Genomic DNA, 13,312 nt, shown 5'->3' with positions numbered 1-13,312 from the left:
TTCTTCGCCACTGAATCCCATTCAGATTTAATCTGCCCATTGAGTTTCTCCATTCCATTGGTAATGGCTGTGTTTTTTTTGGGTGGGGGGAAAACGTTCAACATTGAAATCAGAGATGCCTTTTGTGTGACTAATAAATTAAGCTGCTTGGAACTCAGCTAAACCAAATAGCCCTCAATGTCAGGCCTCAAGAGCAGAAGCCTCTTTGCCTTGGAAGGGTGACAACCAGCTACATCTGCCGTTCCTTCGACGTCTTTGTGCCAGGATGCTATCCTGCCTGTCAGCACTTGTCACTGGTGACATTAATTGCAACAGTTGCTGTAACTCTTAACAAATTAACATTGTCAGCCTGTGGTAGCAGCACTTGGAGGGCATCTCTCAGGGACCAGCTGACGCAAGATGGAAATAAGGTGGCGCGTGCATACGTGTATATATATATATATATATATATATATATATATATATATCTGCATACCTTGGAATTTCCCCGCCCCCTTCCTAAAATAAATTGGCCAGATGGTTCAGTTGTAAGTCAGTAGAAAGCACTGGTTTCTCCTTTCACCCAGAGGATTGATGGCAATCCTTTTTGCCATATGTCTCCCATTTGGTATTATATCTAGCTCACGCCAGGTTATTCCATGCACCAGCCCTAAATTCGGAAGATTTGCTTTGGTATTCCTTCTGGTATTTTGGGTGCTACCTATTGCTTCATTTTTGCAAACAGGCAATCACACGTTTCTGTAAACCCGAGAATTGTTCAGTTTATAATTACGGTAAAATGAAACTACAATGGGAAAACACTCAATATGCAACTGCCCAGGCTCGTATTATGTGTAGGTATTGAGCATTTTGCTGCATTTGAATTGCACGGCCAGGAATTGGATGAACAGCCACTTTTCTTAGCGCTCTTCCACATAGGAAAACTTAACGCCTTGGGAAGGTGTTGAGATTTGAATGCCCCGTGGCCACGGCATCTTTCTAAACCGAAAATGCTTTGGCATTCTGTTTTCTTTTCTCAGAGGATTTCCCCAAGCCCAAAATTATCGTTGAGCCGGAAACTACAATGGCTGTTCTGGGCAAGAGCATCCGCTTCACGTGTTCGGCAGTCAGCAGCAGTAGTTCCCCCATGACCTTTGCCTGGAAGAAGGACAACGAAATTCTGCACCATGCCGAGATGGAGAACTTTGCCCATGTCCGGACCAGAGATGGTGTGGTGTGGTTCACCACCATTCTGCATCTGCGTCATGTCTCTTTCAACCACAAGGGGTGCTACCAGTGCATCATCACCAATCATTTTGGTTCTACCTATTCTCACAAAGCTCAGCTCACAGTGAATGGTAAGAATTTCATAAGGTAAAGGGACCCCTGACCGTTAGGTCCAGTTGTGGCTGATTCTGGGGTTGCGGCGCTCATCTCGCTTTATTGGCCGAGGGAGCCGGCGTACAGCTTCTGGGTCATGTGGCCAGCATGACTAAGCCGCTTCTAGCGAAGCAGAGCAGCGCATGGAAACGCCGTTTACCTTCCCGCCGGAGTGGTGCCTATTTATCTACTTGCATTTTGACGTGCTTTCAAACTGCTATGTTGGCAGGAGTTTCATAGCTAGGGCTAAAATTACATAACCATCTAAAATTTTGGAGATTAATTTTAACACACGGTGACCAAAAGAGGGAGAGCACACATGCCCAAAGGGCAGGTCAGCCTGTGTTTAAAAAACTAAGGCCCTGAAGAAAAGCAATGACTCAAATTGCATCAGGATGCTTCTATAAACCACAGTTTGCACCCTTCCCTGATGCATGATAGTATTACCTTTTGAAGGTAGTTTGTTCACCTTTGGTCCCCACCCTGCACTCAGCTCTCACCCGTGACTCCTAGAAGTTGTCCGCATGCAACAGCAGCCACATCTCAGGAGCAGTTTTGACTGGCCAGCTAAACCAAGTGAGGGTAGCCGATGGGTCCCAAACCCTCAGTGAGTTAGGGACTTCCCCTGCATGCAAAGACAGGCTCCGGCAGATTGTGCAGATGAGACCGATAGTGGGTGCCGCCGTCAAGGTGGTGGTTTCTGCACATGCTAGAGAGGGGTAGGCAGGGCTTGTCATCCTGGGAAGGTAGCCAATCTAGAAGGAAAACGCTGATCCTAAACCTCCACTGCCTTACAGGATATTTTGGGGAAAAGAAAAGGCAAACCCTACACAAATCCAGAGTGGAGGCCCCAAGAGCCGCTTTTTACGCCTCCTTCCGGCAACTCCTGCAGCCAAGCTGGTGCCAAACCTATTGCTCTGCTTTCCTTTGGATTACACCAGCGACGTTGAGAGGGTGGTTTGGGCATCTGGGCAGCCTAGGACCACCATACACACTGCTTGCGTCCCAGGAAGGTCTCTTTGGCACTGCTAACGCGGTGGTTTGACTCCATTCCCGGAGACGCACTCCATTGTCTCTTCAGACAGAAAGGTGCCAATGACGACACTGGATAGATTTTAAATTCTAACATTGGAAGCATGATGGCTGTTGTTCTTCAAGAATCTTTGCTACTCTCAATTCTCCTTGTCCCTCACAGTGTTGCCATCGTTCCTCAAAACTCCCCATGACATTGCAGCCCGGACAGGGACAACAGCCCGGTTGGAATGCGCTGCCGAAGGCCACCCGACCCCACAGATTGCTTGGCAGAAAGATGGAGGCACTGACTTCCCTGCAGCTCGCGAGCGCCGGATGCACGTCATGCCTGACGATGATGTCTTCTTCATCACGGACGTGAAGATAGAGGATATGGGGATGTACAGCTGCACTGCTCAGAATTCTGCTGGTTCTGTGTCAGCAAATGCTACCCTGACTGTGCTAGGTAAGGAAATTTGCTTCCTTTGGGAGGGGAAGTCTGGGCCATTCATTGCAGATGCATTAATTTTATACTGATGTCCCTTTAGAAAGTTCAAAGTTGTGGTGCTTTAAGACACCATTGTCAATAATGGATGGGCGTAGATAGCGACAGCAGAGAGGACCCAAGTTAACTCTGTTTGGGATGGGCAGAGGGTGATAACAAAGGGTTATAAGAATTTGTAGGCTGGAGCCTGGGGGTTTTGGACGGTATTTATCAGAAAACAAGTTTGGTTTCCTTGCAATATAGAACCTTGGAGACATGTATCAATACACTAGAAGCCCGAAAGTTACAATACCAGAAGTCTCGGGCGTTTCTGCTGCTATATCACTGCCAGTTCCCTGTTGTTAGGCTTGTAGCCTGGCTGATTTATAGTATTGTGCCTTGCTTTTCTTTTGGGGCGTGGTGAGAAGAGAGTTGTGGCACTATTATTGCAGTCTTTTTGAATCTGTCATGTTTGCATACATTTAGATGTGCACACATACACCTGTAGCTGAATATTTATTGGGGAAAAGTGGAAACTCTTTCCTTACCATGGAGAGTATATTGAGAGGTATACCTCAGCCGTTACTATTTGTTGCAAGGAAAGGCAGAAAGGCAGCCCAGAACTGAGCGAGTTCAGGTTTCTTAAAGAAACACTGTGTCGTCCAAAGCCTTCGTTTCATAACTGTGCTGTTGAAGTCAAGAGGCTTAGCCCGTAGCATGAATTTCCCGTAGGCTTGACATCTCTCTCTCTGGATCCTTACAGAGACTCCGAGCTTGGTTCACCCACTGGAAGATCGTGTTGTATCTGTGGGCGAAACTGTGGTCCTGCAGTGCAAAGCGACAGGAAGTCCACCTCCCCGCATTACATGGCTGAAGGGCGATCAGTCTCTGCTGGTCACTGAAAGGCATCACTTTACCCCAGGCAAACAGCTGCTTATCGTCCGGAACGTTGTGATGGAAGATGCCGGGAAATACACCTGTGAGATATCGAACACTGTTGGGACCGAACGGGCGCACAGCCAAGTGAGCGTGCTGCCCTTGCTCGGCTGCCGAAAAGACGGCACCACCGTTGGGATCATCATCATTGCTGTGGTCTGCAGCATTGTGTTGACGTCTCTGGTTTGGGTGTGCATCATCTATCAAACCAGGAAGAAAAGCGAAGAATACAGTGTCACAAACACAGGTAGGCCCAGAGTCTTTTTTGGGGGGGGTAACCAGAAACATATCAAAAGGGGCTAGTTTTTGAAGCACCCCCCCCCCCCGTCGTGTAACCAGCATTCATAGCTGGCTTACTTTACTGCAGATACAAAGAGTGCTTCCAGGTATCCCAGGTGGAATTGTTCACCGTTTGCATGGTTTACAGGCAGGGTCCTGGTTCTCACGCCTCTTCTTACTGCCCAGGAATTTTGCAAACCCAGAACGTAGCCAGCATTTATTTTTTTTTACTTTTTTACCTGTCGTTTGGCTAAACGCCCAGCATTTCCCTAAATGTTCTTGGGTGTCTGTCTCTCCTCCAGAACACCCAGTTTATTTATTTATTAAAACACGCACAGACTTCCCTTAGTCCTGTTGGGTTTCTGGGTGGCACACCCAACAAAAATTAGCATCCTAAATGCAAAAAAGCAAACGCAAACGATAAAACATAAAAAAGTTCTTATCCTCCAGCTTTTTGGAGTTGGGGCACAACTGCAGCTGCGGTCAAGTTCCTGCCTGAAATAGTACCAAGGAAACAAGCTGCTCAACCGAAAACTCAAAAGCAGTGTTGCAACAACTCAGATACAAGCACTGCCAGAAAGTTGCTGTCAGCTAGCCGGGCAGGGCCCTTCTGGGAGCTCTTCCTGGAGGCCATGCCTGTCAACCGAAAGGGAGGTGCTTCTCATAAGTGAAGGCTGCACCATCCAGGAACCACTTGAGAAACGATGACACACGACACATATTTTAGAACCGTGTTGGTACACTGTAGAATAAAATCAGCAGAAATAAGTTGCTGGCTGCATGATCTGTAATAAAACTTTTTGGCTCCAGCTCTTGAAACACGATCCCCGCATAAGAAGGCCTGCTAGGTTTTGAAGGGAGACACATCTTGTTCTCTGACATATTCGCTGAGTGCCCGTCAGCTGCTTTTGTGGGCCATGATTGAGCCAGCAGGTAAAGCTAACTGCATGCCCTCTTTTGAACTAAAGTAGTGGGAATATCTCAGTGACTTAAGAACATGAGACTCTTACTGAATCAGACCAAAGGCATCGCCAGACCAGCATCCTTTTCCCAGCAATGGCTAGTCAGATGTCTATGGGATGCCTGAAAACAGAACAAGTTTCATATACATAACTTGTGTTGATATTGCTGACTAAAAAAAAATTGGGCTGAGGAGCTTGGAGATGTTCCCTGTGATGAAATGTTAGAATCTGTTCTGTCAGAGAACAGCTGGAAGATTTAACAGGAGCAGAAAAGTGATTTGAAGGAGCACCAGGTACCAGATATGTTTCCAGAATACTGTTCTCTGCAGATACTAAAACTCTAAAGAGGACCAAGGGCAAATTTTCATTCAAAGAGCAAAAGAAGTCCTCCTATGTAGTCTCCCAAACTTGATCAGATGGCTCCTGAATAGCCTGGTTCTAAGATGGAGTGTAACCAAGTGCACAGTGTCCAGATCTAGTCTTTTCTCTAGTTTCAACACCAATCTTGTGCTCTAACGCCAGCCCTTCGCTTTTGTCTCCTTTCCCTGTATTTCCAGATGAAACCATTGTGCCTCCTGATGTGCCAAGCTATCTGTCCTCCCAAGGGACACTTTCAGAACGGCAAGAAGCAGTGGCCAGGGTGGAAAATGGCCAACAGCCCAATGGACACATACAGAGCAATGGTATGGGAGGAACTCTGCTGTCTGGCAACACTGTACTCCTTTTGCTTCTCTTAATAACGCAATCCTATACATCAAGGTCCTATATACATCAAGGCCCCATAATTATTTGCTGGATTATGGCTTCCATCATTCCTGACCATTGGACATGCTGACTGAGGCTGATGGGAGCTGCAGTCTAACCACTTTTTGAGGGCAAAAAGTTTGTCACCCCTATGATAATATGTCTGTCCACTTAGCCCACTGAGTTTAATTGAATTTAATCTCAGGCAAACGGGTATAGAATTATAGTCTTAAGGGACTATCTGCGCATTCACTGAAATTACATGGTCCAGTCCTTCCTGGACTGTCCCATTTCAGACTGAAGGTTGGGGGGTGAATTGTTGGGTGTTCTCTTACAGCAAATATTCCTGCACATAGAAAACTAGCTACATATCAAGGGCAGAGCTAGGCTTAAAACCTTTCTCAAAACTGCTACTCTTCTGCATGAAGAACTGTTGGAGCACATAAGACAAGCTTCATTAGTAATAGTATAGACATCAAAGAGCTCCTATAATTTTTATAAACATATAATTCAGCTTACAGATAAAAGATGACTAAACCATGACTTCCTGAGCAGATGTTCCCGGCTACACTAGCTTTCACTGTGTGTGTGCATGGAGATGTTTCAACACCAAACTGACCTTTCCGGTTTTGTGGACCTCTGGTTTTCCCTTTCCATCGATTCGGACAGCTGATGTATTTATCTTTCTTATCTGCAGACATTTGTACATCTGGTCACTTTGTCATTTTGTTGCAGGGGTTTGCCAGACCGATGTAGCGCAAGATACAGAAGTTGATTCTCACCCCGTTTACCGACAGCCAAAGCTCTGCTTAGGATACAGTAAAGAAGTTTGGAAAGGAGATGATATAGCTGACAGGGCACTCGTTGCAGATAAGACAGGTATGGAACCTATTAATCTGCGAAAGCATTTTGGAAAATTCACTTTAATAAAGACCACGAGCACATCAAAGCAGCCTTTTCTTAGACATTGAGAGAATTTTTTTATTTTATATTGAAACAGTTATATACACACTTCGTTTAAAACCCCACTTTTCCTGGTTTCCAACTAGATTTTCGTGCCACCTTCATTCATAAGTAGCAGTTGTCTTAACAGCTGTGAAAGGATCATATTATTATTATTTTGTCTGAAAGCTGGGTAGAATCTATAGAGCATGAATTGTTTAGGCAGTTACTCACCAAAATGAGTAAGGAGCTATATAAGATTATTCCTCATGCCTATTTGTGGGCCCTGCCCCTCTCAGTGATAGTGGCATGAGAGAATCTCTGTAAAGGCTGTAATCCAGAATGGCTCAATAATACCTTTTATTGACTCACTTCTCCTTAGCAAGGATAATCAGCTTTTGGGCTGTGCTGAACTCTTTAAGTGTAATTCTCAAGTTTGCTGTCCACAACAGCACACAAGGTTGTATCGGCCCGTGATTGTCTACCCAATTAATTGGTCACAGTTGAACTGCAAACAAATAAAAATGTAAACATGCATTATATATTGGCAAAGATGCATTATATATTGACAAAGAGCAGCAAAATGGCAGAAATGGGCAGAGAAGTTGTGGGTAGGAGGCAAGGTGCTTAAGACTTGTCCTGTGTACCAATTTCCCCTCTTGCAGTCCCTTCCCTTCTAAACACATATATTTAATTCCCCCTTGAGGGGGGGGGAATCAGCAAGAGTTGCAGTTGAAAAGCAGCAGGCAGGTGGAGGACTGGTGTTTTCCTGCTTCACATCATGCCCTTCCTCTGCTGTTTTTTATCTGACCATCAGAGAACCAAGTTCCTGAATCAGCATCTATTTATTTCCTTTCTTATGCTGTGATGGAGATGATGCATTAGCATTAAGGCCACCCAAATCCTACTTCACAAAAATCTGGGTTCTGTGACGTGCACCATTTTGAAAATTAAGTGCAATACGTGGCTTATTTGTAATTCAAAAGGAGAGGCAAGAAACTGTCCAGAGTATTGTCATCCCGTGTTTGACCTGTGCGAATTTTACTCAATAACTCCCCCAGCTTCTGATATTTCACTAGAGCAGTAGCTTCATAGCATTTACCATCATGAGGGACAGTGGCTTGCTTTTTGTTTAAAATAATCCAGCATCCTAAAATGCTCAGCTTTCAGAATGACAGCATATGCCTAATCCTAGCTATGGTGAGGAACAAAAGGGCATATAATAAGACAAGTCAGTCATTGAAGCTACCATTGCCTATTCTGTCTGAAGCATCACTGCCACCAAATTCTAAGTCATGGTTGCTTTAAAAGAATAATAACCTGCCTTTTCTCCCTCCAGGCTACAGCTTGCCAGTTGTGTGTACTGATTGCAGTGGGAGCACTGACAGCATGAGCGTCACCATTTACCCCAAGGATCCAGATTACGGCCCTCTGCCTACAGAGACTGTGCCTCCAAATGCTTCCAAAAGCAAAGAGTCCAGCAGGCAGGACGGCATACCTGCTGCTAACCGTCAAGGTCCTCTAAAGTGCAACGGGAGCGCAAGCAGCAGAAAATCAGATGGCAGCAGTACCATCTACCCCAGTAATCACGACAGGATGCCAGCTGCTAGCCCAGGCACACCGCCTCAGCCGGACAGCAAAGGTGCGTGCGTGTTTTAATCTCTTTGACATGCCTCCTACTACAGCCAGTAGAGCATGAGACTCTTGGCATCTCAGGGTCGTGGGTTCAAGCCCACGTTGGGAAGAAAGATTCCTCCATTGCATGGGGTTGGGCCAGATGACCCTCATTGTCTCTTCCAATTTTACCATTCTATTGATACTTTTCTAAGTGCTCCAGTAAAGGGATAGGAACACCTGTGGCCCTCCAGATGTTGTTGAACTCCAGCCCTAGTCAGCATGGCCAGTAATCAGAATTGATGGAAGCTGGTGTCCAGCAACATCTGGAAAGCCCACAGGTTCTCTATCCCTCCTCTAGTAAATTGCACCTGCCTGTTAAGGTTTTGGAAAATGGATGTAATGTATCGTATTTTTCACTCTATAGGACACACCAGACCATAAGATGCACCTAGTTTTTGGAGCAGGAAAACAAGAAAAAAAATATATTCTGAATCCCAGAAGCCAGAACAGCAACAGGGATCGCTGCGCAGCGAAAGCAACGATCCCCCTTTCTGTTCTGGCTTCTGGGATAGCTGCGCAGCCTGCATTCGCTCCATAAGATGCACACACATTTCCCCTTATTTTTAGGAGGGAAAAAGTGTGTCTTATAGAGCGAAAAATACGGTATATTTGCTCCTAAGCCAGGCATGGTTCTTTAGCCCTGATTCTTATACGCCCATATTGCTCTTGCAAACAATCCCATTAAGAGTCGCGTTCCAGAACATGGGTTCTGGAGTCACACAGGCCGGCAGGCAAGCAGCCCCAAATATATTTCCACAGGACCTTTTGTGGAAATATAGCATGACACATAACCAGGACACTCTGGTCTTGTCGCTTGGAATCTTGCGGGGTGGAGGAGCATCCAGAACGCTTGGAATCTTGCGCGGTGGAGGAGCATCCAGAACGTTGCTGGTTGGGAGGCACGGGAGAGAAGTGCCTAAAATAAGAAGACAATGGCTGCATCCCTGCAACGTCACCAAAGAACCTGGGGTGCATTCTGACCTGATGGTGGCCTTGGTGAGTCTAGTGACCAGTGTTTGTGTGCATCCAATCTGGAACGGAGCTCACTTCCTGGAAACACTTGCAGGGAACTGTGGGGTGTGTTCTAAATTGGCAAACCATCCTGCATCACATGAAAGCCAAGAGATGAAGCTGAATCTCTGCTCCCAACAAATGCAAATAATCATGGAGGCAAAAAGTCTAAAATAGAGATTTACGGGCATTTGTAACTAAAATTACTTTTTAATTAAGTTTGGTTTAGGTCTAAATGTGCAGGTGCGTGTACTGAACGTGTGAGAGAGAGCTAACAGTGGATTTTTATTTTTTATTTTTACAGGTTCTTCACAGCCTTTAGCGAAATCTTTGGAGCCTTGTGGCTTTCTACTGCCTTCTGAAGGCTCACTGAGGCATCTGAAAGGAACTGCTGAACTATCGCTATCAGAGAGCGAAGCCAAACAGGCGCTTCTCTCCAACGGACACTTACCAAGGTCACGCGACTCCCTTCACGAATTGAGCCACTGAAAAGATTGCAACAGACTGAGGGAAAACTGCTATGTGCAAATTAAAACGGAGCATCCTATATATATATATATCTATATATATATATATATATATACCTACAGAATTTCTTTCTTTGCACGAAATTATCTAGGCTACTTCTACCTCATGTTCTGAACTGATAGCTCCTCAAAGAATAGGGAAAAAAAGAAAGACGGGAAACAAGATGAGGTATAAGAAGCAAGCTTGCGTGGGGGAACGAAGTCTTATCAACGCAACACCCGCTTGTACATAGTGTCAGAACTTTCCTGGAAATATCCGTGGCTCACACGCTGGCTTGCATTATAAAGCACAGAAATGCAAAAGGTTCTTGTGTAAAGTGAAAAGTATTTGATAACAAAATTGTACATAAGAGTTTTCATATATAAAAATCTATCTAAATATATAAATATATATATATTATATTATATCTTTTAACAGAGGTTATTTTATTCCTTGGTGCATGATGGAACTGAGTGAACTTATACAATGACAACGTACAAGGTTTTTCTCACTTAGAAGGTTGCTGTTAGGTTTCTGTGTTCTGTTTTGTGTTGGTTTTTTTTAATCCCCCAATCATTCTGGTGCCTTAGGTGAAAAAAGAACAGACTCATACATTTTTTTCTTACTGGAACAAGACCTTGTTTGTGAAATCTCTTTCCCCCCCACCTTTAATAGCAAGTGCTGAATTGGTTTGCTATTTCAAATATCCCCTTAGAAATATTGCACTTACAGCACAATCCTGTCGTCTACTCAGAAGTGAGCCCTACCAAGTTCAGTGGGGCTTGCTCCCAGGTAAGCGTGCAGGATTGTTGCCTCGGATGTTTTAAACTGAGCTCTGTTGCTTTAGCATTGCTTAGGCAGAGGTGGTGCAAAAGTGCTCCAGGAACATTTGAAGAAGACTATGTTCCTTGAAACAAAGGGAAGGAAGACAAGAGTGTGGGTACCATTATTAAACAGATGTACTTTGGCACGGTTCCCATGCCACGCAATCGGGCTTGTGAAGGGAGAAGAGGGCTGCAAGTTCTTTCTACATCCTAGCTCCTGTTGCAAATGCTGGGATACAGACACACACATCCCATTGACTTCAAACAAATGTTAGCATGCACGCAGCCTTGGAGGAATGTAAGCAGCTGCCTCCTACTTGAGGCAGACCTAGCTCAGTCCTGTTTACACTGACTGGGAGTGGCTTTCCAGCACTTCAGAAAAGGGTCACTCCCAGCCCTACCTGAAGATGCCAGGGATGGAACGTGGGACCTTCTTATAAGCCAAGCAGATCCTCTGCCGCCAAGCTACAGCCCTTCCCCTCTGCAGGATTGCAACGTTCGTGTACCTATCTAAATGCGAACTGTTCATTGCACTAGCGCAGGCATAAGCAAACTCTGCCCTCCAAATGTTTTGGGACTACAACTCCCATCATCCCTAGCTAACAGGACCAGTGGTCAGGGATGATGGGAACTGTAGTCCCAAAACATCTGGAAGGCCGAGTTTGCCTATGCCTGCACTAGTGGAACATCATTAAAACAAGCATAAAAAAGAAGAGGATTGATTGGCAGACCATATTTTGCTCTGAAAGCTACAATTTTTTTTCCTTCTGCCATTTTAGCACGGTCTATGGATATTTCAAAAGGCCTGGTTGCTTTCTTACGCAGTAATCTGACACACAGAAGAATCCGTTTGCACACAAAAGACCCGGTTTTCTTTTTCTGGATTCTGGCTTTGACTCCAGATTTTTTAGCTAGTTGCTCTTTTTGCTTTTAAAGAAACTTCTCTGAATTTTGAATCGTCTTTTTTTAGGTCCTCCAGGGCATTTTTAAATTTTTTTTAAAGGATGCAACCACACTAGGCTACTGCTTTCATTTTTAAAGTAACACTGCTTTGAGAGCTGTCATTTACCTAAAGCACTATTAAAAAGTAAACATAGGAAAAAAATGTGAACACACAGGAAAAAGTTCTACTCAAAACTTAAATATAGAGAGCGTTCTTTTTGTCTGTAGAAGTGCTGCTGCTTCTCCTGATGCCTATTCACATGGGTGAATAAAATTTCTCCTCTCTACCCCCAAGTTCTGTAGTTCAGGCTCTGCTAATATAAAGTTACATTTCGTTTGTGACTTAAGACGGAGAGGGGCAGAATGACATTTTGTGTTTTATCTTTTTTATTATTCGTAGCCATGACTTGAAGGCCAGTTTCAGAGGAGCAAACGTGGGAAGCAAGAACATTTAGATTATTGTAGGCGCTTACGTAAGGATTCTGGGCCCAATTCTGCCTACGGGGCAGGAGACAAGTGTGGGCTTCAGCTAGCTCTAAACATAGTGTCTTTGGATTGGTTCTGGTGTTCCCTTGCTCAGATTGTTCCCAGTTCTAAAGAAGGCATTGCGTTATTTTCTTTCACCAGCATCTTTCAACAACAAATATCATTGAAGGCGGCGTTGCAAGGCCAGATTAAAATGCAAGTTGCTCCTCACCCCTGTGTTAACGTTGCTTCATTCTACTTAGGTTACCCTCTTCTATTGCAGCTCCAGAGGAAGCAACTAGATGTTTGTGGCCTGGCTCCGGTGGGTATTTTACTATATATAGGTTTGTGTGTATTGTGGGCTTTCCACGAAATGGAAAAGCCAGTGACACACACAGAGTGCTCTCTTAAAGCCTGGGTAGCGCCTGCAAACATCTGGCTATTTTGCACCTCCAATGAGAGAGTTCCTACTTCCCACCCAGCAGCCCATGATGGGTTTGTCAAGCAAGGCCCCTCAAAACCCAGGAGTGTAAGGAGAAAGGTAACAAAAACAAAAGACTCGAGACGAGTTTTGCCATCTGCGTTTTTAGCTGAAGCTGACCGTTTTGAAGCAATGCATAACTTAGCCAGCTACCTGTCTCTATCACTTCCTGATGGTAGAGTCACTTGCACTTTCTGGTAGGTGGCTAATTATGTGAAGTGCCAACTTGCAGCTAGTCAGTGAATTTAAAAAAGGAGACGAGTAGCCAATTGAGGTGGGGATCAGACTGCATTTTCCCTCTTGGTGGTACAGAAAGGGAATATGTTATATGTTTTCTAAGAAGAGGTAGACTCACAAAGGCTAAGTTGATAGAGAGATGCAAGGGTGGGGGAGGTATCATCATCGGAAATGCAAAGCACACTTGCCACGCTGACATTTTGAAAAATATTGTATTTTTGCATACTGTTAACTGTTTAAATAATATTGTTACTTCCACTAAATATGTGAATCTGCTGCTTCTGCGAGGCATTGTGAAAGAGGAAGTATTACTTTTGTGTACAAAGTTATTTATTTATTAGAAAATTTTGGTACAATGTTGTACATTGACAAAGTACATTGTAAAAATATTGGAAGTGTCCTAACAAATGGCATTGAAGTGACTTTAATAAACGCCCATTTATAATATCAA

The 13,312-nt window shown here is 44.5% G+C and overlaps 1 protein-coding gene across 1 annotated transcript in view; it reads left to right on the top strand.

Moving 5' to 3' along the window:
- The window catches only part of LRIG1 (leucine rich repeats and immunoglobulin like domains 1), a 127,037-nt gene extending 113,725 nt beyond the window's left edge, over positions 1-13,312 (top strand). Inside the window, exons 13-19 of the mRNA XM_081184000.1 lie at positions 1,020-1,337; positions 2,555-2,836; positions 3,618-4,037; positions 5,589-5,714; positions 6,511-6,654; positions 8,057-8,359; positions 9,710-13,312. Of these exons, the coding sequence (XP_081040126.1) occupies positions 1,020-1,337; positions 2,555-2,836; positions 3,618-4,037; positions 5,589-5,714; positions 6,511-6,654; positions 8,057-8,359; positions 9,710-9,894 (1,778 nt within the window). The 3' untranslated portion in view covers positions 9,895-13,312. The remainder of the gene's footprint in view (positions 1-1,019; positions 1,338-2,554; positions 2,837-3,617; positions 4,038-5,588; positions 5,715-6,510; positions 6,655-8,056; positions 8,360-9,709) is intronic.

This window comes from Podarcis bocagei, assembly GCF_964188305.1.
Source record: "Podarcis bocagei genome assembly, chromosome: 2".
NCBI lineage: Eukaryota > Metazoa > Chordata > Lepidosauria > Squamata > Lacertidae > Podarcis > Podarcis bocagei.
The sequence above is the reverse complement of the archived record's forward strand: the minus strand, read 5'-3'. Positions and strand labels throughout refer to the sequence as shown.